General features: G+C 46.7%; 1 protein-coding gene across 2 annotated transcripts; it reads right to left on the bottom strand.

Annotated features, from left to right (window-relative positions):
* Positions 1 to 8,253: 8,253 nt before the first annotated feature.
* On the bottom strand, positions 8,254 to 24,469 carry LACTBL1 (lactamase beta like 1). 2 transcript variants are annotated; one of them, XM_040588594.1, is made up of 8 exons: positions 24,375 to 24,469; positions 23,803 to 23,890; positions 20,421 to 20,565; positions 18,305 to 18,414; positions 17,805 to 17,962; positions 15,839 to 16,086; positions 12,798 to 12,903; positions 8,254 to 10,986 (listed from the first exon to the last, which is right to left on the bottom strand). In XM_040588594.1, the coding sequence occupies exons 2-8, from the start codon at positions 23,821 to 23,823 to the stop codon at positions 10,008 to 10,010; spliced, it is 1,767 nt and encodes a 588-aa protein (XP_040444528.1). In that variant the 5' UTR covers positions 23,824 to 23,890; positions 24,375 to 24,469; the 3' UTR covers positions 8,254 to 10,007. The 2 variants fall into 2 exon arrangements, with proteins under 2 accessions (XP_040444528.1, XP_040444529.1); XM_040588595.1 differs by having other exon boundaries at positions 20,421 to 20,562.
* Between the last annotated feature and the right edge of the window lie 892 nt (positions 24,470 to 25,361).

Raw genomic sequence — 25,361 nt, 5'->3', positions numbered from 1 at the left:
CGTGGGCTTCACGCTTCAAGCACTTGCTTCCACAGCGCTTCTCCCAGGGCCCTGAGGCTTCTGAAAGGGGACTTTTAAATAATTACAATTAAAATCTGGTCCTCAGGAAACTAGCAAAGAATGAGTAGGCTCTTGCTCTCCTCTTAGGCATTCTGGCTGGAGGGAATTTAGTTTGTATAGCAGAATGCAATGCCTGTCATCTGATATCCAGGATATAGATGGGATTTTCCAACAAAAGATTGCATTAAACCTATAATAAAGCAGAGTTCAGACTGAAGGAACAGACCAACTGGAGAGGGTTAAAAACCACCACAGGCATCTTGTTGTTGCATGTGTGATAAATTCAAGAAATTCCAAGTGAATACGACACATCAAAATAATGTCCCCGTCCTTAGGGAAGAAAAGATGTTAAAGCACTTCAGATTGCTTTAAACCTTGCCAGAAGTCATGAGAACTATTTCTGGGGCTCTGCTGCCAACTCATGCTATCTTTAAAAACAAACCCACATGTTCTGCGATATTTTGCGCCTAAGAAAGTAACTCAGCTGTGAAAAAAAGCCTTATCGGGTTGTGTAGATTGCATACTTCCCACTTACCCGTATTGGAATGTCTTTCAAGTGTAACCTTAACTGAATAATTGGAGTGGATTGTACTTGTTTTGGGAAACTTATCTCATCATGGAGTAATTACAACATCCGTGTAAGACTGATTGACTCAGAGAGGAGTTATGAATGGTTCACTGTCAGACTGGGGTGTTGCATCCCAGGTGATTCTGTGGGAGCCAGCACTGTTCAATATTTCTGTTTAACACCTTGTCGTGAACAGATTTTGCTGACGTTTGCAGTTGAAGCAGAACCATGGAGGACGACTTGTAGAGGGAGACACTTCAGAGTGCGGGTGGTCTTACCCGGCAGCCTGGAGGTGCAGATCTTTATTTTTTAATGAATACAGTGGCCCAGGTAGTACATGCCATGTAGCTTCAGCAGGAGGGCTTGGCTCCATGTCACCACATGGGAGCTACTGGCTATGGAGCTGTTTTGCAAGAATCTGGGGATTCTTATGGATTAGAAATTTGATATGAGATGCAAAATTGAAAAAAAACAAACAACCAACAACCAAAAAACCCAAAACCCAACAAGGCAAATTGCATAGCCAAGGGTTGCGGAGGGCAGAGCATTTTCGTGGGCAGGGAGAGGAAGGAGAGCAGTGCAGTGGCAGGTGAACCGGCAGGTGAGTGCTTACTGGAGGCACATGCCCAAGCAAAGTCAGATCTCCCTGGCTGTGCAGGACAGCCTCAGCCCACACAGCTGGTGACGATGTACTGATCCTCCACAAGGCCTTTCCAGATGTTCAGGCTACCTGCTGGTGTAAGGAATCATTCCTAGGGTGTGGTGGAGAAGAAGGAGGGACCACAGCCTGGTGCACCGATGTTGGAGGCAAGGCGTTTTCACGGTCTGCTCACCCTGAGGTGAGCACCTTCCAGAGAAGGGTAGGCTGTTGCGACTCACAGACCCAGGTGGCTACTTCTGAGCATCAGCTTAGGCACCTGGATGCCAAAGAATGGTGAGATTTAATGTCTTTCCTCGATACTTCCCACTCAACACTGGCAGTTCAGGTTCTCATTTTGAAACACCTCCTATCTCTTCACGTCTTGGGCAGGTTACGTGTCCTGACTCAGCCTCACACGGCAGGATTGACAGACGTGATGTGCAAAGGATTGAGTAGTGTATAACCTTTTCAGTTTTATTCAGTGATGGGGAAAAGTAGGAAACAGGAGTGTTCTTAGAATACCCTACTTCCACGATTGTTTTCAAGAGCAAGCAAGGATTGGGTGGGATCCTGCGACTGAATTCAGGTTCACGGCATACAAGACTGATACAGCTCAATAGACTTCACAGGACTTAACGGCATGAGTAATTGAAGAGCGTACCCAGGTATCTTAAAACAAAAGCAAGAATCAGGATGAATCTTCAGACCCTCACCCATAGCAGAGAAAGGCACTTTTTAACCGTGCCCACAAAACTGTAACTGATGTTAAAGTGGCAGATGGTATTTCCCACAAACCTGTAGTGACAGGAGCAAGATTTCTGGATTCCCACCTCTGACACCTTTGCCATGCCCCATGGAGCCACCTTCAGTAGATGGCATGGCTCCCAGGAGCAACACAGTGCTTGCAAGTCTGCAGCTTTTACTGGGGTTGCCTGTGCAAAATCACAGACCTGCAGAACTGCAGGGATTAACGGGGGCAGCGCTCCAAATCCAGCTGTCCCCACAGTGATTTGTGTCACCTTCTGTCACCCTGCTTGGAAGCTGCTGCCGCTCTGCTAATTCCCAGAGAAATCTGGACCCACAAATGTTCTGATGTAAAGATAATCCTCAGCGAGAGAGGCTTGTCATATTGTAATAGCATCTTCCTTCCACAAGTCCTAATCCTGCGAGTTGGAACTCCTTGACATGGTACACAACGTTCCCCACCGCTCCCAGCCCAGGTGACCCTCTGAAGTGGAATTGCACTTGCTCAGTAGTTTTGGACTTTGAACATTTATTTCATGGTTTTTTTTTCCCTAAAGATGGGCTCGTGAGACACAGTCACCATGATCTCTTCCAGGTGCGGATTCTGTAAAGCTCTTGCTCGGTGAAGGTTGGGTTGAAATCTTAATTGAATCCTTTGTGGGGTTAATCAAGACGCATCTTCCCAGTGCAGTGGAGCACACCACTCAGGACAAGTATTAAACCTTTTCTGAGGCCAGGAGGAATGTGGGGGATGGGTATCATGCAGGTTCTTGCCTATCAACCGTGATATGCCACAGAAGACCAGAACAACAATCTTTCCCTTTCTGCACACCCACGAGGAAGGAGCACAGAGGTGCAATGGCAGGTGGGGGAACCAGAATAACACCCCCACGGGAGCGTCTCGCTCACAATAAGCACAATGTCAACAGACATTTGGGGATGATCAGTCTTAACCCAAAACAACTGCAGTCAAACGTGTTGGCCGAGGAGAACTGACATTGTGGACTATCACAGCAAGGAGCTTACCAGCTCTTGCAGGAGGAGGTACGGCAGCTTAGGGGCTGTTTCTCCTTTTCATTTTTCCATTTATCATTCTGGAATTACCCCACTATTGCCAGCAGGAGGTTGTTTCACCCACAGTTTGGGTGAATGCAGTGCACAATGTGTTCCAATTGCCTGTTTGGGAGTATCTTGTTCCTATCATTCAGTTTTTCTGTTTAAACAACTGCTTTTGTTATGCTTTCATCAGTATATTCCATAATTAGCTAAATGTGATTGGAAATTGTGACCTGGCCATTTTTATTCCAGGCAGCATCTCAGAATCCCTTGACGTTCAGCTCCCTTTCTGCTCATTTCATCTCCTCCTGCTGACTTCTCTCTTCCCACGTTTTCCCACAGCCTTTTGTTAGCAGGATGTGATTGCATCAGGCCACCTAATCCGCCGTGCTCAGGTGGAACCGAAATGAACCGAGACGTGCTCGCCCACCTCCAGCAGAAATAGCACTCCTTAGAGGAGTAAACTGTGAGCTAAAGGAAAGCAGACAGAGCAGCTTCCAGGAAGAGTTGGCATCAAACCATGAGCCTCATAATTGGGTTCTGAGGAGGGAACGGCTATCAGGGGTTGCCTGGCATCTGCCTGAAAGCAATTATTGCAGGGACACAAAGGTAGGATGGAGGCATTCCCCTCTCCGCTTCCCCCCTGCTCCCCTGCTGTGGCACTGTGCAATGCAGAACCTGTGATAAAAAGGCACAGCACGGGAATGAGGGAGAAGTGCAGAAAACGGGAGAGACAGACCATTCCCGGACCATTCCCAGACATGCCAAGCTGGGAATCGAAGCAAAGGGGAGACACGTGGTGTCTCTGTGAGAGGCTGCAGGGCACAGGGCAGCCCAGGTTTGCAAGCTCCGTCCAATTTCCTTCCAAGCACCTAGTAAAAGTGGTTTGCCTGGAGCAACAGGCAGGAGGACTGTCCTGATGCCTCTTTCTCCCTCTCATGTTGATTTTCATGTTTGGATTAGGGATGAATTAGAAGAGGTCCCAGTGGCCACATGCTCTGAAGGTAGGTGACTTTGGGCATGGCGTGGGCTTCCAGTGGAATGAGAAAACAGGAGCTTGTGGGTTTTCAGGATGCAGGTCTGTGAGTTTCCCAAGTGGCCATGGTAAATAACGAGACTCTTAATTACAGGTCACACACAGTGTTTCAGTGTTGGCTGGTGACTGCATCCCATAATTGGACTTGCATTCTTGCAATTCCTGTTTACATGTCTGCAAAATGGCCTTGAATCCTCCTAGCCAGTTAGGAAAGTGATTTTTTTTTCCTCTGTTCTAAGATGTCCTTGAGTGTATTTGGGTTTGAAAGATCCTTTTTTCTTTTATTATATTTTAAAAATATTTTTTCCACGTGGCTAATGCTAGAGCCTGTAGTATGACTGTAGTTCAGCCTGGCAATGCCAGCAGTGCCTGTGCAATAATTCTACCTCTACCATTAACATTATCACTTGTGTGATATTCTGGGAATATATTCCTGGGAATCCTGCCTACTGCAAGAGTTATGAATGACAATGCTCCAATTTATGAAAATAAGCATCAGTTTTAGCCTGTTAAGAGAATAATATGGAAATGCCTGGTTCATATTACCTAGCAGCGTTGACTGTCAGGCTCATAGTGATCTGAAACACTTTCCCTCTGTTCCCTGAGGACAGGCAAACCAGGACAAGTCTGACCAAGCCCAAATCTAGGCAGCTCTTCACTGCTTCCAGAGGACTAGGGCTCAGCTCTTGCTGTACTGCCTCATTCAGACTGTGGTGACAGATGGAAAAGTGCCACTGGAAGCCAAAAGCAGAGCCTTTCTTGGTCTTCTCACTCATTTTCCCCTTTTATTTCAAACCTGAAGACCCTGAGACCTATTTTCCTTTACCCCATATGGAGACCTGATGTTAGCATCAGGCTAGCAGATCTTTCTTTCTAGGGAATGTGGAGCCCTTTGCCTTACTCCCTCCCACGTCAGGATTTCTAGTCCCTGCTGGGTGATAAGTCTTTTGTGGCCAATTTGTCAGTCACTATATTTCACACTACGAAACCCAAGCCAAATGCCTGATCAAACAGTATCAGATGGCTTGAGACGAACTTCAGCATGTCCCACAGGAACAATCCTTCACCTAACAGCAAGCAACTTTTTGCCCAGCATCCCTGGCAGCCCAGAGGGATGCTGTTCACAGCATTTCTCAGCCAGTCCTCTCTGCTTCTGCACTCTGTTTTTGTTTAACACTTGGTCTCTTCCCAGTTCCTCTGCACGTGTCATGGTACTGCTGGTCAGGACGTGCTGGATGGTGTTTCAGGTAAAGAGGATGCTGTGGAGATCTGGTGGCCCCTGGGAAGACTTGGTGCAGTTGTCTTCCAAGGTGTCCACATCCTGCTAAGGATCTTCTACTCCTTCTGCTCATGTTATGGCACTGGACCTTGGATACTATCAATGTTTCTTATTGATATTGGAAACTGCCCACAGAGTGTTTCCTCCATGGTCACGACATCAGGACCCCAAAAGTATGGTGGGCCTAACTATACGAAGTGCAAACACAGGATTCTACCTGGTGAACTAAAGTAGGGGTTGTCTTTGCTGGTGACATACTACTGTTATGAGTGCAAGAATGAGCCCTACTGAGAGCCGTTGTCACGTCAAGCCACAGCTCGTCACACAGCTCGTGCGCAGCTGGGCTGCCCAAATGCCTATGGAATGTAAATAGAGATTGACTCACTTCTCTGGAGACAATGTTGGAGATTTTCTGGCATCTATTTTCTTCACAACTGCTCATAAAGGCAAAAGTGAATGGAGAAGAAAGGATTAAACTTGCATAAACTTGCCTTTGCCTTTTGAAACATATATGACCCTATCTAGGTGAGAATTGCACTCATAGCAATATATATTGATGTTTCCCTGCTAACTGTCAAGTAGTTAAACATTTACCAGTATTCACTTTCTGGGTGAAAAGGAGACAGTGACTGGTTTTGACCCAGCAGCTCTCTTCACCTCCTCTCTCTTAAAGGATGGATGCTGATGTTTCTTTTTGACCAACTCCTACAAGCTCCTGTGGAACTGAAAAAGTTGAAAAGCTTGGGCTTCACATCACAGGGACTTAACACATGCCTTTGTGACATCAACACATTTCTGAGGAGGAAAACGCAGAGCCTGGAGTTGGTGTTTAATAAAATTTTGGACCCTGACACCAAGACCCAGCCTTCTCTAGCCTGAATTCATGTCTTTTCTGAGTCCTGCCCCGGTGGTGGCTGCAGACAGATGGACACATCATCTTACTCCCATCTTCAAAACAGAAAACTTCTGCGAAGATGCTGTCCAGCAGACATCTGGGCCACATTGCTCTGGTTCAGGAGAAGTATAAAGAAGTGAAGCACGTAGGGCTAAATTGCTGTTTTCAAATGTAGGTTGAAGCTTGAAGCTTGATATCACCCTCACTTGAGCTAATACTCCTGAAGGTGAAGTTCTAAAAGGGAAGAAGTTGGCTTAACTAACGTTATGGTAACATGGGACCCCGACAGACACCACCATGTTCTGCTCATCAGTGAACTTCAGCTCTTCGGGGCGACGTTGATGCCACACGTTGAGAACTTGCCCTTAGGTGGCAGGCAGCCCATGGAAGTCCTTCACATCTAACAGAAGAGTTGCTTGTGATAGCAAGGGCTGGGTCCGTCTCAGCCAGCGGGAGGCTGGGAATTCATAGAGGCTGATTCATAAACTTATTCAAATATGTGCTTTAAGATAAGATTAATCCATTCTACTGACTAGAGTTGTTAAATCACACTGATTAGAAGGGAGTTCAAAGGGGCTAGCTCAGACGTAGCTGTTTATATTTTGCCACATCAACCTCATTCTTAGTGGCCAAGAGCCTTTGAACTTGTAGACTAGACACAGTATCCAGGGACCCTATTTCAATATTACATGGCTCCACCAGTGCTCCTTGGAGCAGAATTTGGTCTCCTTGAACCAGTGAGTAACCTTTTTGGTGCTGGGAATGTTAATGAAGCATATTCTGTTTGTTTGGTTCCCTGATGAGTAATTGTAAAAAAAAAAAACCCAAACATTTTTAAGCACATGGTTTCTACAGGCTGCTGCTAGTCACCTTTTAAAACACACACTTCTGCGAAAAGTGAGCAGTGGAGGAGATGTTTACACATTTATCGTGCCTCTTGTTGGAGCCAGTCTCTGACACTGATGAAATAGCATTGGGATATTTTTTAATTCAGCAACAAGCACACACAAAAGCTTAAAAAAGGGACTCAGAATGGTAACTTAGATTCTGTATTAAAATGGGAAGTTTATGAAGAGCTGTTAAAGCTGGTATAAAGCAGCTGCTAATGCATCTCAGGTCACGCCAGGTCACAGAAGCTGGTTCTTCTCTTCTTAGGATACTGTTGGGCATGAAGTAACAGGAAGAAATTGGGCATTTCTGTCGGTAGCATTGACTCAGCACCATGACTCGCCGCTCTCCGTGGATGACTGGCATCCTCCAGAATCCCACCTTACCCTGTCTGCCCCACACAGCCTCTCCCAAACCCTCTGCACAGACATCCCATGGTCTCCTCCCTGCTCTCCATACCAGGTAAGGGAGCTCTCCTGCCTGCCCACAGGAGCAGTGTAGGAAGCTCTTGGTCACCTTCCCAGTGCCACCCCAAGGTTCGGTGAGATGAGCTTTACTGCAAGTGTGGGTTCGTGCTGTGAAGAGGAAGAGGCTGCACTTTGCTGTTAATAGGAATGACCAAGAGCACCCAAAAGTATCAGTGTACAGGTGTGAGGGTGACTCACTAGGAAAGGACAGACCTGTTAGTGTCTGCATTACTGATGGAAAAGTAAAACATCTCAACCGCTTCATCAGACAGATGGAGACAGTCCAGTGTGGGGCTTCATCCTGACCACGGAGTGACATGGGATATAAATCCTAATTTTTCTTGGAAGCCTTTAAAGGTAGCTGATGGCTAAACAAACACTCCTTTTGTTCCAAAACAGGAAAACCAGCCCCAAACTGGCACTTTGCCCTCACTCAAAAAGACCAGGGTTAGAGCACTCAAATATCTTGCAATCAGACATCACCTCCAGTGAGCTGAAAGCCCAGAAATGTGTCAGGCATGTTATGTCATTGTGTAGGCACCTTTGCAGGAAATCAGCCCCAGGGCAACGTATCTGCCTGCACACGTACCTCTGGGCATGAGCACACACATGACAGCAGCAAGAATTCACATCGAGTTTATTGCTGTTGATATAGCCCAGATTAAATACTTGAACATACGAGGTGGTACAAGGTGTGAAATGCAATAACCTACAAAGTCCAGAGGAAATGAGTATAGCAGCATCCATGACTGCCTGTAAGGCAAGGGCTACGTTATTTCTTATGTTTCTCAGGGAACTGAAATTGTTTGAAAAAAGGCAGGGAACAGAGTCTGCAGATCATCGTTTTCTCCGCCTTCAGCGATGGCCCCTCTACACAACACTGAAGCTGAAGAACCGCACAAAGAGTGAGAACCGTGAGAGACAACAAGAGACAAGGGAAGCAGGAAGATTTATTTTCTCATCCTCTCTGAGACATGTCCACTTCCATGACTCGGTGTGGGCAAGCAGCAGCAGGACATCACTCTGCAAGAGGATCCAACCTCATACCAGTCATGGTAGGGGAGAACATGCCCTTTGGCTGTGCTGGTGTGTTTAGCCTTTCCTACATCCCCCAGGATTTACATGCTGTGCAGCCACTGCCATACTCTGCAGCTAGGGTATTCATTGTAACCTAAGAGTAATCTTGCCCTGGCGCTGCATGCTTTTATTTCAGGCTCTGGTTAGGGCTGCGATGACGATACTCTCCTCAACTTGAAGGGGCATTGCAGGAGCCAAGACTCCTCCATCAGTGGTACTTGCCCTGTCTTGCGCTCATGCCTGCCACTGTTCCCGTCGCAGTGACACGGTGTTGGTGTTACTGGCCTGTCCTGCCTTGGCATGGAGTGGGCAGAAGAAAGAAGTAGAAAATGCACCTGTGGCTTTGCAGATCGCTTGCAGGCACACCTCTCCTGAACGCAGTGCTCCCGGGGCTAATGCACTTTCCCTTAGCATCCTCCCTCACACACGCCTAAACACAACGGGTACATACGCATACAGACACCCTGCCTCAAACACACGTAAAGATTCCTATACTAAGTACACGTAAAGTTTCCCACTACTTAAACGCCGCACTCACGCACTTGCCTGGAGACTGAGATAGTCACAGACCTGAGTCCAGCTGGGATACACCAGCCTATGGCTTTATACGGCCCTGCTCACAGGAGTAAGATTCATACTTCTATACTTAAGTGCTACAATATCCTTTCTGCTTTTGCAGAAATCTACGGAGCAAATACATAACCACGTTGCTCTCTGCTGTTTTCACACCTCCCCTCTTGTGACCCAGGGAAGACATGGACCCTTCCTTCCCAGACACCACAGGCAAGGCTTGGCATCAGGCTGGTGCCATTCTCTAGCCCATAATGCTTTTGGCAAACCCGAGTAAGGAATCTCGTTCATGGTAGGTGGGCTCCTGAAGAGCCCTGGAAACCCCCTTGGACTGAAGAAGAGATATTTTCTGAGAGAGATGGGAAATCCTCAGCCCTTTGAAGGTGCCAGTCAATCACCACAACAGTCATCAAACAGTGTAAGTGTTGGAGACTTAAGTGCTTGGCTATTTTTTTTTATGGGATGCAGTCACCATCCAGCCAGCACACTCCCACCTCTTTTTTCTGCAGGCATCCCCAGTTGCTAGCTGGGCTGTGCACTGCCAGGGATCACGTGCCGTTAATGTCATTTTAGAAGTGGGATATGACATATTTGTTGGGCAAAAGAGCCGTCTGCCACCATCTTTCCCTTTTAAATGGCATCCATAAAGCCACACAGACAGGAGAGTCTGGTGAGACACAGATTTGGAGCCACCTCCCAGAAGTGGTCGGATAAGTAGAGGGGACATTTAGCTATAGAATACGGGTTTACGGAGCACACGCACCACGTTGTATGTGTTCAGCCCTGGTGCATCAAACCCGGGAGACAAACCCTGGCGATCGAACGGGTAAAAGTTAAAGAGCTGCCCATTCTGGGTCTCCAGTGAGATGGAGGCAGAGCCTAGGTGCAGGACACAAGGGAACTCCTTATCAAAAACAACTTGGAAAACACGATCTTCCAGGTGGTGGAGCTTGATTGTCCGGTACTTTTCGGGAATCAGCTCTTCCACATGAGGCCCAAACTGCTGCATGACCAGCACCCCACCAGGTCCAACTTTGATCTCATAGAAAGTCAGGTTGGAGTAGGTATAGTAGCCAACATAAGGGCCTGGACTTGGAGGAGGAATCAAGCTTTTCTCTGCCTCTCTGAATGCTGTCTCCATGGCAGGAATCAGGTAGTCATATGCCTGAGTCACGATATCTCCACCCTGTGGCCTTGGCCCCGCCATCAGTACAATGAAGCTCAGGCAGAGCTTGGGGATGAGTGAGAAGGTGGCTGAGTAACCGTCAAGGTCTCCATCCTTCCTAATGACATCATATCCCAGTTGCTCATTAATCTCCCAGGGTGTGCCGGTCTTGTTAGCGAAGTATTCAGTGGAGCACTTAAACAGAGGGGTCAGCATTGTCTTCACTGTGTCAGGCTCTAGGAGACGACGGTGGTAGGTGCCTAAGAAGACCATTGCCAGCTTGGCGAGGTCGGCAGCTGTGGAGTACATCTGGCCAGAAGGCCTGTACCAGCCCAGGTCATAGAGAGGGGCTGGCTGCCGGCTGCTGTAGAAGCCCACAGCCATCTGGGAGCGGATCGGGGGTGTAATATCGAAGCCAGTGTCCTCCATGCCCAAGCGGTCCAGGATGTTCTCTGAGACCCAGCGCTGGTATTGCCCCTCAGCCGCATGGTCGGCTAGCACGTGTGCCATCAGCGAGAAGGCCAGATTGCTGTAGTGGCATCTGGAAAGGAAGAGGAATATATCTGGATCAGCCTTACCTCCGTGGTACCGTGTGGGTATGGCTGGGCAAAAACACCAGCCGTGTGTCTCTACTCCAGGGACAAATTCTTGGTTTTTATCATCATTCTCAGATGACACGCTAAAGAGAGAGGAGAGCTGAAGGAGGCATGGAGAATAACCAGATGTTGTGGCCCTGAGTTGTTGTTAAGTCAAGAAAGAAAAGTTCTGACTTACTATGATTCATCACCAAGCCATATATCCATTCCTTTTAAGAGCAGTTGAGAGTTACAGTTGCTTACCTTGAAGGTCTGAAAATCCCAGGTAAGCCTTTTTGGAGATTTAAAACGGTATAACCACTTAAGCACCTCGGCTACTTTAAGATGGTAGAAGCACTTGAAAAGCACTTAAAAGTCTATAAAGCTGCATCCAGCAATGTTGAGTTATTAAAGACACCTGAGTGTTTTAGTCTTCAATACCCATAAAGTGATTTTAATATTTATACTGGAATGAAGTTAAATGGCATGAAGACATGAATGGGCAACTTTTTTTTCAAACATACTTTCAAAATTCATCATGTTTTCAACCTCGGGTTTTGTTGGTTTATTTTTACTTTTTTAATTGCGCGAAGCCACACATCTCACTATCTTCCTGAGGCCTATTTGGATTTATAATTATAATTATGATACCATCATAAATTTGGTACCACTTCAACCATTTCCAGTCCATCTAGCTGAATAAAAGCTTAACGAGCATTTATATTTCCACCTCGAGAATAAATATATTCTAGATCTAAAATTTTATATCTGAATGAGGCTGAATTTCAGCATACCAGGAAAACCATAAAAAGTTAAAATTGCCGTATCAATGAATGGGAATCTCCTTTAGGAAGAAGATCTATTAGCTGTGAAGTACATCCAGGAGCAGGGAGACAGAGTTAAAACGATCAACGTATCAAGTAATAAAGGGTTGAAAGACTCTGAGTGGCTGTCCTTATGCATCTTAATGGTGAGCATAATGTAAATACCAAAGAAGATGATGGTATTAAAGTCTTAAAATCGTTTAAGGAGTATCTATCGTAACGTACATGACATGGGACTACTACAAGGTTGCTATGACTGAGCCGTTGAATTTTCTAAGCTTGCAGGCTTCAAGCCACGGCGAAGCCTCAGCAACCTTAGCCAAATTATTTCAGAATGTAATCCTATTCCCTAAAAACTGTGCAGATTTGGAAAGTTTTTCCCAGTTACTTTGAATGCTTTCCCTCGCCTGCTGTCTGCTGGATACTGTTCATATTTTTTGAGTGTTTGCAGCTTAGGTAATAGACTATATAAATTGTTACAAACATTAATAGAATTTATAGATAATCTAGAGACATGCAAGCGACTACAGCCATAGCATGATTTTAAGTGAAGTCTATGATGATTTAAACCGATTAAATTAAGATGCCTTTCCAGTTTTGAAAATCTGCATCTTTCACAGCTTAAGGGTTATTGGACCTAACTATAGCAGTTTAACGTGCCTCATCTAGTCTTCTCACTCAGGCTCTATACACATTAAAATAAAATAAGATAAAATAAAAATGCTGGCACCTCCAACAGTCAGTCACTCTTCCCAGGCTATGACGGGTGTATGGGCTGATGGTGAAGCTCCCCGTCAGAATGGCTGTATCCTGTATCCATTGTGATGGATACAGGAATGTGTAGGAATGGCTGTATCCATTGTGAGCCAGGTGTATCCTTATTAGCCAGGTGAGGCTAATATGAGTGAAGAACGCAAACCCAGACCAAAAGCTTGTGAGCGAGTATACCTGACCTCGTTCCTGGATCAGCAACCAAGACATCGTCTTTCAGGAGAGCTAGAGCATCTTGTGTGTTGCCCTTCCACAGCAGGCTGGTAGATCGCAGCCTCCTGGGCAGACCTGCAGAAAAGAGGAACAAACAGTTTGAGACAAATCATGGTCCAAGAAGCTTTGAGGCTGGTGAAGAATAAGCAAAAGGTAAGGTTCTATGGCAAGGTGGAAACAACGATGATGCATGCATGCACTTTCGCATAGCAAATGTGCTGCCAGGACCTCACACCGGACTGCTGGACATGGTATTTAAGTTGTGGACCACCAAATCTGGGTAATGTAAGTCCTACCCCAGCACCATCTCTGGGTTTCTACATTTCAGTAAAAAAAAACCCAAACAAACCCTTGATGAATGATTACAAAAGCCCTGCATCCCCAAGAGTATTTTGGAAGAGAAGGGCATATTGAGTGCTGGGGGAAATCCCCGTCCATATTTCCGTGTGACTGTTCCCTTGACTGCAAAGTTGTGTAACAACAGCCCCTTTAAACAGGTCTTTGTTCTTTACACCTCGCTACAAGGGCTTGAACTTCTCTGAATCATTCCAGGCTTGGCCTAAAGCATTTTTAACTTTTTTTGTTTGCTTGTTTGTTTGTTTTGTTAGCTTTAGCAAAATTTATTCAGGGTTTCAGAACTGAATTGGAAGTTTAAAGAGCTGAAGTTCTTTTCACTTTTAATTCCACAACACTGAGCGTGGACCCCCTGGAAACATCTGGCCAGGACTTTTTAAAATGCCACAGTTCTTTGCAGGGGATATATGACTCACTAAGTCCAGCACGTGGATTACATCAGGAATGAAGTCCTCGTTGCAGCTTACAGCTGACTTTGATGTCGAGTTTAGGAGGAAACTGGGAAGGGCACATGGCAGAAAAACGACTTGCATTTGTCTGCTCGGTGAGCACGTGCTTAATCATGGCAAAGCTGGATGAAGCCCTATTCTTTTGTAGCAGCAGCACCTGTTTGTCTCAGCTGGCCTGTCCTTGGGCTTTGGAGTGGAACAGAAGCATTTTTTTCTGCTTCTGGTCTGTGGGTGGTTATTTGTGCAGCTGAATGCCCAGATAACAGATGCGCTGAACATCTTCCAGTAGATAGTGAGCCATGATGACAGCAAAGAAAACGTGGCACCACTGGCAGAGTTCAATCGGCACCATGACAGCAGTGCTGTGCCTCTCTTGAGGTTCATTAGAAATGATAAACTGGGGAATGAGTGAGCATAGCAGAAAATCCACAGTCATTGATTTATACCTCATGGGCTGCTAATTGATGTGACAAGTGTGTTGTTAATAATTTACAATAGCATCTCAGACTGTCATTTATATTTGAAAATCATAGCGTTAACAAGCCAGAGCTTCCCTCTAGCAACGTGCCTGTGAACTGTTGAGGAGAAAAATCTTTGGAGTTACTTCTGTAATATGCAATGTAGAAAAAACCCGTTTACAACGAGGATATATTATAGATAAGTTTCCACTGGAAGAATTTAGATGAAAAAGACTTTACTGCATGTCATGCAGTGGCTTTGATCTTGACGCTAAGCAGAACGTATTCCTTTTGGGTTTTTGACAGGCAGGAAATGTAATGTGTGACCTCAACATTCATTTGACTTTCAGTTGGGATTTTGAAACTGTTTCTCCTTCTACTGAATTGTCAGGGTCCAAGATGGTTGGTGTGCACTTCTGGTGTGGTCTGGGAAATTTGGGCCACGTTATTCAAATAATAATAAAAAAAAGACATAGGAGTGTAAAAGGAGCTAAGGAGGGGGACAAATCCAGCACAGGGCTGGAAGCAATGGGGTGGCTGCACGTTACAAGGCAGCATGCTATGACCGGGTATCCTTTTGACATATGCTTTCTACAAGTGTTTCAGGGCATACCTCACACCTCAGGAGGTGGCAGGGAACAGCAGCAGGGCTGGGAGCTGAGCTGAGCCCAAGTAGCTGCAAGGAGCAGCCAGAGCATCTTCAGGTGCTTCTAAGAGTCAGAGGGGACCAGGCAGAGCTGGTGCCCCTACGGCCATCACCAGGCTGGCTAGAGCAACGCCTTACCTGCAGGGAGAGGGGCTGGGCAGGGTTGTGCACACATCTTTCTGCCTCCTGCTGCCACTTGAGGTTGTTTGTCTGGTTTTTTCCAGATTTCAGTGAGCTCATTCCTTTTTGGGGAGTTCTTATGTTGATACTGGCTTGCTTCAGGTGATGCTGTAGCCTGAACCGAGGTACTGCAGCTTGCCTCCATGCTCTTTGGATCTGAGGTCCTAATTTTAAGGCATTTATTCTGGTCTGGAATAATGTAGGTGCTACAGAGTTTAATCAAAATGCCACATGAGATTTCAGCACAGCCTCTTTGGCTGTTAATTTCTGGAATCTCTGAGTCAAGTATTAGCAGCTTTATTTACAAGAAAGGTTAAAGTTCTCCTGAGTCCTGTGAGCTCCTTGTACCTTAATGTAAGAGTTAACCAATTATCAAGGTAGCAGCAGATTAATAGTCTTCTGCCAGAAAGTACAAAGCTATTAATAGCTCAGGAATCCCAGATCAGGAACTACACTGACAGCTGAATTTAGCTTAGCAATCAAGGTCTATCTGTTCAAAGCAAAGAGGTTTGGTGCCACTTTGACCCTCAACTCTACATCTCAGAAAAATGAGAGCGCCCTGGGCTGGAGTGCAAAAAACTGTTATGCAATTGGAGCCTGATTTCAGGTCATGCTACCGTGTTGAAAGAAATACGTATTGACCTTGCATGGGAAAACCAGTTCCCCAGCCCACAGCACAGCTGGACCCCTTTCCTAGCAAGTGGCCTGGAGAAGAGTTTCCTTTTCTCACTTCACGAAGCTGCTGACAGCTTGCTTCCAAGGGTCCTGCCTGACCTCTGGGAAGTGCGAAGGCGCAGGGTCCATACTGGGAAATAACCTCAACAGCATCCTTGTTATCCCTGGCAGATGCCCTCTTCTCTCTGTGGTCCCTTTCCAGTGGCACGGTGGTGGGCAGGGGTAAGCAAGTAGCGGTGCTGTCTCACCTGAGAGCTGGCTGGCCATCCTGCGCAAGGTAACCGGTGATGGCTTCAGTGGCATTGAGCCTTTTTCCAAAAAAATCAGCCCATCTGCTGTGTATCTCTGTTCCGATTCTTTGAGCCCCCCCAGAGGGTTCTTAATAACAAAGTTCTGGGCATAACGTTCCAACGGGTCATCAAGAGACGTGACTTTTCCTTCCTCCCACATCTTGTACAACATAATCGTGGGGAAGATCTTGGAGACACTGGCAATTCTATCAAGGAACAAACATTTATAGAAATGAAGAATCAAGAAACCCATGAATCAAGAGAAAAGACAGCCAGTACATGAGATTGCCCAACTGACCCACTGTTGCTTCACTTGCAACATCTTTACTAATTCAGAGGGGAACGGCTAAAATGCAGGTCAGAAGCTTGAATTAATATCCTTAACTCTGGCCCCTACGACACAACCTTCACTAGTATCTCCCCAGTAGTGCACTGGGCCACAGAACTTCTTCTGTGAGCTTAATAATCACATAATGACATATTTCGTAAATCATTGCTTAGCAGATAGCATAACAAGTTGCAAGCAATTTGTTTTTTCAAAATTTACTGGAATTTTAAGGTTGAAGTGCCATGAAGTTTTACATTTCATAGTCAGAGCTGATATCTGGGTGGCTTCAGAACAGAATTCACAAAAGGGCTCCTGGAATGGGATTCCAGGTCTTTTTTGTTGCTTTTCAGAAATGGGGTCAGGCTTCAGAGGGACAGCTGGGGGCATTTGCACTGTGCCACCAGAGGTGACATTCTTGGACTGGCACAAGACAGCCTAGAGAAAAGTCATTTGCCAGGGATGTTTTCATTAATCAAGAATGAAAGTCAGAGGTTCAAAGATGATCAGATACTGTTGTAGCTCTGATCATAAATGATGCTGACTGGGGATAGATTTTGGGCTGGGGGGTGGGAGTCTCTGTGGTGCCGTTGATTAGTGCATTTGGCTGCTGACCAAAAGGTTGGTGGTTAAAACCCACCCAGGGGCATGTTCCCCTCTCTCTGCCAGTGGCAGGGGGCTTGGAACTAGATGACCTTCACAGGTCCCTTCCAACCCAAATAATTCTGTGGTTCTATGATTCTGGAAGAAACAGCATGAAGTCACTGATGCAGGCATTTTACCATGATACAGAGGGGAAAAAAACAGGTAATTGCAGCTGCTGGAAATTTCCAAAATTAATTGTATGTTCTGAGGACAACATTTGGTAGTCAGAGTGCAGCCCATAGGTTTCAGATGTAGCAGAGTTATAAATCACTGAAAATAGATCTTTAAAGGAAGCAAACACTTCCTTTTATCTGTTTTTTAAACACACACTAAGATCTTGATGCTATCTAAAAAATAATGACCAATACAGCTTTGACTTCACTGGGAGAATGAAAAAGCATACAGGTCTACTTTATGTTTTCAGAGGATACTCTTCCTAAACCCCATTTTTTGCTAGACTGATTTTTTTTTTAATTTTTTTTTTTCTTATGACATTGTCCTTTGGCTGTTCACAAAATCTGTGCTAGCTCTCCATCTTCAGATTTGTGCCCTAGGCATCCTCAAAGCATGGAGACAGCCCTAGTAAGGAATAGTATGTTTTTCAGGTTCTTCAGGGTGGTCACTGTTATTCCATTTTAAAATGTTGACAATATTTAAAAGAGATATATAATAATATATATGTTATATGATATTATATATATAATTAAATATATAAAATTTATTTTAAAAAAATCCGAAGTAAACAACTCGGTAAGCCATGAGCATATGATAATTCAGGGACTGGCTGAAGCATCATCTTGTGAAGTTTCAGGGTAACCCAGAAGGGGTTTCTGCAGTGGACCTGAGACCACAGAAGATGCAGCGGGTGCCAGCGGCTCTATATCCATATATCACACCACTACATGTGCATCTGCTCTTTTTCTAGCTCTCCCATGTGCCATCCGTCTGTCTCACCTGTAAATAGTGTACTCGTTGGGCACCACGGAGGAGGGGTCTGAACCATTCTTCTTCCCAAAGTTGCCGGTCCAGAGCACAGTGTCGTTGTAGATAACGATGGCAGACATGGCAGGGATACCAGAGCTGTGAATCTTCTCGCGCAGCATCATATCTACCTGGAGAATGATGGGAAAACATGAATTTCCAAATAGTAACCTCCCCCTGTCCTTACCTTGACACACAACCCCTTGTTGTATTTTCTCTCCCCTGTCCTGTTGAGGAGGGCAGTGACAGAGCAGGTTTGGTGGGCAGCTGCCCTCCAGTCAGGGTCAAACAGCCACATCTGCATATCCAGTGAAGGACCTTTACCCATTTCTAGGTTTACATGTTCTCTACCTCCTTGATTCCCCATCTCCTTCCCCAGAGATGCTGAGGGGCAAAATACATATTCTCCCCTTTGCACCTTCAGAAAAGCAGCCATGAGCTCCCTCTCCCTCTGTTCCCATCTCCTCACAGACCTTCTCCAATGAGTCCTTCAGAATGGGGATGGGGTGGTCCAGCGGTACAGGTTCAGGGTAGCGGGGGCACATCTGCACAGCTTCTGATCTCACTTCCAACACAGATGGGACTGGAAAACATTTCAAAGATAGCGTACATGACCTTCAATAGATTAACAAGCTTTACCCTCACCCAGCAGTCAGCTCTCTTGCTTGTCCAACACTGAAGGACACTTCTGCATAGGAAAAGAGTCAATCTTGACTTATTTCTGTCCCACATAAAACAGGGCTTGAAGAGGGCACTGTGCTCCATCATGGGATGGACACGGGATGGGCAGGAGCTGCCATAGGCTTTATCTGGCTTTGCAGCCTGGAAGAGTAAGGAATTGGGAGTACAGAAGACTCTGTAGGGTATCTGACAGTGGGTTTAGACACCATGAAAGTGCCCTGCCTGTGTCTGGGGGAAAGCCTGAGCTCAGGTTCAGGAGGATGGAGTTGTCCCATGCATCTTATAGACTTGGAAAATGGATATGGAAATAAACTGTGAGTGCCACCTGAAATCTAATGCTGTGACAACAGCTGATGAGCTGCACACCTAGTATATTATCTGTCTTCTGAATTAGCTGTACCTTGCACATGCCAGAGACATATCTTAATTTTTTGTGGCAAGCAAAGATCATTAAACTCAGTGAGAGATGGGAACTCTCTTACTTGGAGGCACTATTTTCCCAGTTGATCCTAAGGTGTTCATAAACACAGCTCCTCTGCTCTGTAAGCTGTAAACAAAACGTGTATTTATCTTTTCACTTACCAACTGAGCATGAAGCATTAGAAATACAGATGAGAAGAGACATGGCACTGTGAAAAACCTGAGATGAATGGGGATGGGTACACAAGAAGCCTACAGGCAGCCTCTGATACGCTGTGATAAAAATGTAGGGTCTAAAATCTTTTCAAGATATTGGTCTGTGGAGTACCTCTGGCACCTTCACCGTGGATTTTATGCCACCTTTGGGCTACGTAAAACTCTTATCCTGTTCTACTGTATATATTTCATCCTTGCACATACTGTGCCTTGAGCCTAACCGTTGAGTTTGCCATAATCAACACAAGGGAATTCTAGTGTGAACCGAGGCTTGAGCCAATTCAAAGATCTAAGATTAGGGGAGCAGGAAAGGAAGCAAACCCGTAAGCTGGAGAACGTGGTAAGGTGTGAAAATACCAACCCCACTCTAAACTGGAGTGACTTTTACAACAGGATGCTAATGGAAAAGATAGAGAAGGTTAAAAAAGAAATCTGTCTCTCTGGTGTATCAGTTAACCTAGATTAGTGCCAGAAGTAATGGAGCTCCTCTGAACATCAGCCAAGTTACATGGTACTCCATCAGCCCAGTGCTCATCTCCTCTACATGAGGAACGTGGCCAGCAGGTTGAGGGAGGGGATCCTCCCCCTCTGCTCTGCCCTGGTGAGGCCACATTGGGAGTGTTGTGTCCGGTTCTGGGCTCCCAGTTCCAGAGGGACGGAGGCTGCAAAGGTGATGAGGGGGCTGGAGCATCTCCCTTGTGAGGAAAGGCTGAGAGACCCGGGGCTGTTCAGCCTGAAGGAGACTGAGAAGGGATCTTACCAACGCCTACAAATATTCTAAGGGCCAGGGTCAAGAGGACCTTCCAACCCCTTTTTTCCAGAGTCCAGGCTCTTCTCAGTGGTGCCCAGCAGCAGGACAAGGGGCAACAGGCACAGACTGCAACACAAGAAGTTCCTTCTGAATATGAGGAAGAAGTTCTTTACCTTGAGGGTGATGGAGCAGGGGGGCAGGCTGCCCAGGGAGGCTGTGGGGTCTCCTTCTCTGGAGACATCCAAACCCGCCTGGATGGATCCTGTGCCGCCTGCTCAGGGGGAACCTGCTCCAGCAGGGGTTGGACACGGTGATCCCATGATCCCAGAGGTGCCTTCCAGCCCCACCGTGCCGAGATTCTGTGATTCCTAATTGTCCTCACACCAGCTAAGAGGAGGCAAATTTGTATGCTGTCTGGGGAAATGCTCTTTGGGGAAAAATGTCCACACGGGGAGAAAGTCATCCACGGTCTTACAAATTTCTGAGCCAAACCATCACCAAGCTTAAAGATGACTACTCACCGGGCTCCACCTTGGGAAGGCTGTACTGCCACAGAAAGCAGCCCGTCATTGCAACAGACAACAGGAAGAAGAAGATGACCAACACATGAATCCACTTCATCTCCGTGAGGGTGAGCTTGAGGAGGCTCCGGCTGCTGGATGTCTGCTGTAAGCAGGAAAGTTATGGTATCAGAGAGAGAAACCCCGCCTCTCGTGCATACCAGCTAGGTGAAAGAGGCACACTGCAGCACGGAATCAAGCTACGGCAGGAGCATGGACTAATTCCAGTACTATCGCAGCATCAGATCTGGGCATACCAGCCCATATGGAAATGACTGGAAAAAAACAGAGATGACTTCTTGTCTTTCAATGGGTTTTTCAAGATGTTACTCTCCTTACCTTGTTGGTTCTTGCAGAAGGACACCATGCAGGACATCATCCACTCCTTTAGGCTCTTCCCCTCCCTGCAGGTGAACCTCGTCAGCCAGGCTGACGGGATTCTCTGTTACAGCTCTCATTGCCTCCCTTCTCAACCATCACGACTTATTCCTGGATGTATTTCCAACCCCTTTTTTCCGGAGTCCAGCACCTGTTCATGGCAGCCACCAGCCAGATCATCTGAGCAGGTCCAGCTTTTAGAGATGAATGATGAATTTTTTCACCGTGTACTGTCCTTAGCCTTCTATTTTGTGCCTGTAATTCCTGTTATATCATGTACCATCTGCAAACTTGGCATTTACATGTTTTGGAAAATGGGCTAATATTTTGGGTTTGTGCAGCTCTCACAACACTGGAGACAATCCAGGTTGGTGATACTACCACAGAAATGTTGAAGAAAAACAAGGAACAGATGACAAATGATTAGGTGCCTAAGCATGAGCTGTGTGCTCATTCCCTGACGGTAGAAGGTCAATAGGGTGCTTTTGAAAGTTTGGCAATTAATGTTATAAAACATATGGCCTGCCATTTGCATCCAATATGATCCACATTCCAAAGCTGTTTCAGGTTGTCTGGACTCACTTGTAGGCTAGACAGACTAAAACACTCCCTTTAGATTTCCACACGGCCTTTTTTTTTTTTCTTTTTTGGAGATACAGGGTAGTTCCTACCAAAGCTTCTGCAGGTCAGTTGAGCCTTGTCGCTCACAACCAGGGCATCTGCAAAGCCCCTTCCAGACTGGCACGTGGCTCTTTAAGGATCTAACTGGGTAATCTAGGCTGCAGCTGCTGCAACTCTAGGTTGCAATTTCACTTTCTGTACAGCAACAGAAATACATCACAATTATTTCTGAAGCCTTTTAGCCTGTTCAGGCATTCCCGCATACATTTCTGAAGGCAGCTTACTTCAGGTTCTTCCATAACACAATTACAACTTCAAGGATGGCTGAAGACCATACAGGTGCCTGCAGATCCACCCAGATCTGACCCCCAGAGCACACAGACAGCCCATATTGCAGCCTAAGTGATGTGCTCCTAAGTAGGGGAATGCCATTTTGACACCAGAACCAGCTTGGTTTGGATATGCCAACCTCTTACAGGGCCTTAGTGGGCAGGAGATCATGCCCACCCAAGGAGAAGCCAGTGTATTGAGACGTCTTAAGCAGTCCTGTGCTGGCAGGCTCCAATTTGTGCTGAAGGCTGTTGCCTAGAGCTGCAATGAGATGCTGTTTTCCTGCAGCAAGGAGTGGGACAGGGCCCTCTTTGCCATGGAGCAGTCATGGGGTGACTTTCTTGGATTTAGTCCCATCATAATAAGGTGACCCCCCCACCAGCCGGCAGTTCCTTTGACGATTTTTCTGCCTTGCTTCACTGAGAAACCCTGATGGTCCCTAAAAGCACGGTGAAAGGAAAAGATTTTCTAGTATATGCATCATCTCACGAACTCCAGAGTCCCTAGACCGCTAACTGAGAACCCAAAGATGCCAACACCGAACTCCTATCCTTTAGTCCAATCTCCCCTTTACATCTTGTGGGTGACGAGTGCCCTGAATGTCTCTTTTGTTCTCTGACCCATTATCTAGTGGCAATGCAATAAAACCGTGGCAATGCCATGAAACTAGAAACATGGATCTCTCTTTTATTGACAACGCACCAAAGATGCAAAAGAAGAATATTCATCACCCTGAGTAGCTGCTCTATCCTCTAAGCTACCTTTCAGAAAAAATATTACTCTTTCCCTGTACCTGGGAGGCTGTCAAAACAGATGGGTAGATACCTATAAAATAGGTATCAACAGCTGTATAAACAGCCTCCTCACGCTTCCCACTCCAGGACCTGGCTGGTGTCACCTCCCTTTCAGCTGGTTTCTCCATCGCACGTACGCTGCTCAGTGACCAGCATAAAGACAGCAAGGCAGGGGGAGAGAGGCTACCAAGGTCTCAGGCACGTGCAAATGAATGCAAACACGTGCAGGAGCAGCTTCTGGTGGGTAGGATAGCTGTATGCTGCCTTTATTCCCCTGATTTTTGAAAAATTACTAGAGGGGGAAAGGAGAAATGGGGGTTTCACATCAACCATCCAGATACACTCTTGCCCCACCATACTCATCGGGGCAGACTGCCATGGACCTCATGAGCCGCTCAGGCACAGGCACAGCTCAGCACTGGTTAGGGAGAACCGAAAAAAACCCACCCCAGTTCCCTGCATGTACCATCACCAGAAACCATCTGGTCCCAGAGGCTGTTGTCAGGCATCCCAGTGTGTGCACACCATAACAAACTGACACCGTCCCAGCTCAGCCCCAGCAAGGGGGGAGCAAAGCACCTTGCCACGCTCCTAAATGCAGCAGGTGCTGCTCAGTCACCCTGGCTGAAGTGGCTGTTTTTAGCTCCCTGACAGCCCTGCTCCGGGTTTCCCTGTCCATTTGACCCATTCAGACCCTCCAGAAAGTGCTGATGGCTTCCCCCAGGCAAGGAGATTGACAGGGGTAGAATGGCATTTGCACTTAGTAAAGTGCCTGAGAGATTGAATGTTAATTCTCCCTAATGCTTCTCTGCTGTGCTGGTGAATCACAGCTGAAACCAGGAGGGCTGCGTGATCTATTTATAGCAGCCTTCATCTCCTCCTGACATCTGAGCAGGAGGTGATTAACTCATGAGGTGGACAGTCCCTGTGTACCTCCAGCTGTCCCTCAGCAGGCTTGGGGGAGGGGAGGGGGGGGCAGGCTGGGCTGTTTGTGGGAAGGGAAGGGGAGGTGAGGGATGTGGGGGACCTTAAGCCAGGAGCTCAGGCACCGTCTGGGCTTAATCCTGAACAGCCTCCTGGAGTTTCCCCACAGTGATAGACAAGGGATCCCAGCTAACGAGCTCCCTAGATGCGGATGGAGCTGGTGTTTTCTTTCCCCTTAGCTGCTGGGCACTCTGAAGGATGGTGGGAGGTTGTGATTTGCAGGAGACGAGCCTTACCTGGAGCTGTAACCCATCCATGGCTGCTCAGAAGTCTCTTCTCATGCCCTGTGCTGCCTGTCTCCACAAACAAAAGGCTCATAAAACCCTGTGATGAAGAGAAAGAAGTTACTGCAGGGGAAAAAAAGGAGTCAAAGCAATGAAAGAAGCCCAGAGTAACAAAGCCCAGCTCGGGTAAGCAGACCAACAGGGGAGGACTAGTTTTGGACAGGGAGGTAGACCACAGCAACCACATGAGGAAAGTCCTCAGTAACACCTTCCCTCTGGTTTGGCAGCACCTTGCTGGTTGCAAGGGGCTGGACCTGAGCTCTGGGACTGCCATCCTCACCCCCCCTCCCAAACTGGAGCTGTGAGACCTTCAGGGCTGACACATTTCCATTGTGCCTGCTCTGCAGGGTCCTTCAAGTCCTCTCCTCAGTCTTGGCAATCACAGGCAGCCAAAAAATGGTGTGACAGTTTTGGAAGTGCCAAGATAATGGCACAGCTGCCATTTTTTGCATAAAATTTCCCTCTTGTCTTGCTACCTGGCAGCAGCAATTCAATAGGCAAACCCCCACCGTAAGAGCTCTTACCAGCCTTGCTGCTACCCTCCGGCTTCCAGCGCTGACGAATGTGGGACTGCCCTGGTGCTGCAGATGTTAAGAGCATCTGAAGCACTAATCCCAACAGTCAGCTTCTCTGAGCACAGATTAATCGGCCATGCCTCACCCCTCCTAAGCAATGCAGCATCTGCCCAGGGATGTGGCCAAAAGGCAGTATTGCTGGGGATTTCATGGCTCGACCAACACAGCAGAGTGGAAAACGGGCAGGGGGGTTATCCTTAACACACTGTGAGCTGGAAATGGTAATAACGAACGGCCATTGTAATGTAAAGTACATCATAAATGCTCTTCAAAAGGGATCATATGGTCATGGCCCTGGTTATGCACCATACCCAGGGGGATTATACACCTCAGGGGTCCTGTCATCCTATTGCCTTCTTCAGATGCCCACAGGTAAGGGTGTTTTCTTCATTTCAGTATCTCTAGTAGTGGCCCAGGCTCTGACAAGCGCTTGGAATACTCCAAGTGGAGCCTATGCAGTCACGTCCCTGTGTCCCAGAGTCGTGCCCAAATCTTGCTGAATGGGGCTGCAGATGACCTCCTTGCTAATTAGAGTAGATCAAGCTCCTCACAGTTTTGTTGCACCTTGTTGCTGGGAACTCCTATTTCTTTCTGTCCCTGCTACCAACGCCCCCAGGCTTTCCTTCACAGTCTGTGCAGTGATCTTCTCAAAGCCAAAGAGAAGAAATGCCCATGTAGGTAACTTATGCTTTTTATATATTGCACACTTTCATCCCATTTCTCCTTCATTTTCACTCCATTTTTGCAGAGTTCATTAAAAAAATCAGTTTTCCAGTCCTCAACTCGGTGTGATTTGCAGTAATTCATTTGTTATTCCCATATTTCTTGACCAAAGCCCCTCCTGATCTGCTCTCTCGGAGAATCCCTCTGACCCAGAGAGCCACCACCAGGGAAGGAGGAGCAGTTTTACTCCCTGCTGCCAGGTTGAACATATAC

The sequence above is a fragment of the Falco naumanni genome, chromosome 3 (genome assembly GCF_017639655.2).
Source record: "Falco naumanni isolate bFalNau1 chromosome 3, bFalNau1.pat, whole genome shotgun sequence".
Taxonomy (NCBI): domain Eukaryota; kingdom Metazoa; phylum Chordata; class Aves; order Falconiformes; family Falconidae; genus Falco; species Falco naumanni.
Note: the sequence above shows the minus strand (reverse complement) of the source record. Positions and strands in the feature narration are given on the sequence as shown.

What these genes read in the sequence shown, in the direction of transcription:
- LACTBL1 (XM_040588594.1), bottom strand. Translation starts at nt 23,823, where the DNA reads ATGGATGGGTTACAGCTCCAG. An exon ending in CCTTCCCAAGGTGGAGCCCG is followed by an intron (nt 18,415 to 20,420) that starts GTGAGTAGTCAT and finishes AATGTTTTCCAG; the next exon opens with TCCCATCTGTGTTGGAAGTG. An exon ending in GATGGCCAGCCAGCTCTCAG is followed by an intron (nt 12,904 to 15,838) that starts GTGAGACAGCAC and finishes TCTTTTCTGCAG; the next exon opens with GTCTGCCCAGGAGGCTGCGA.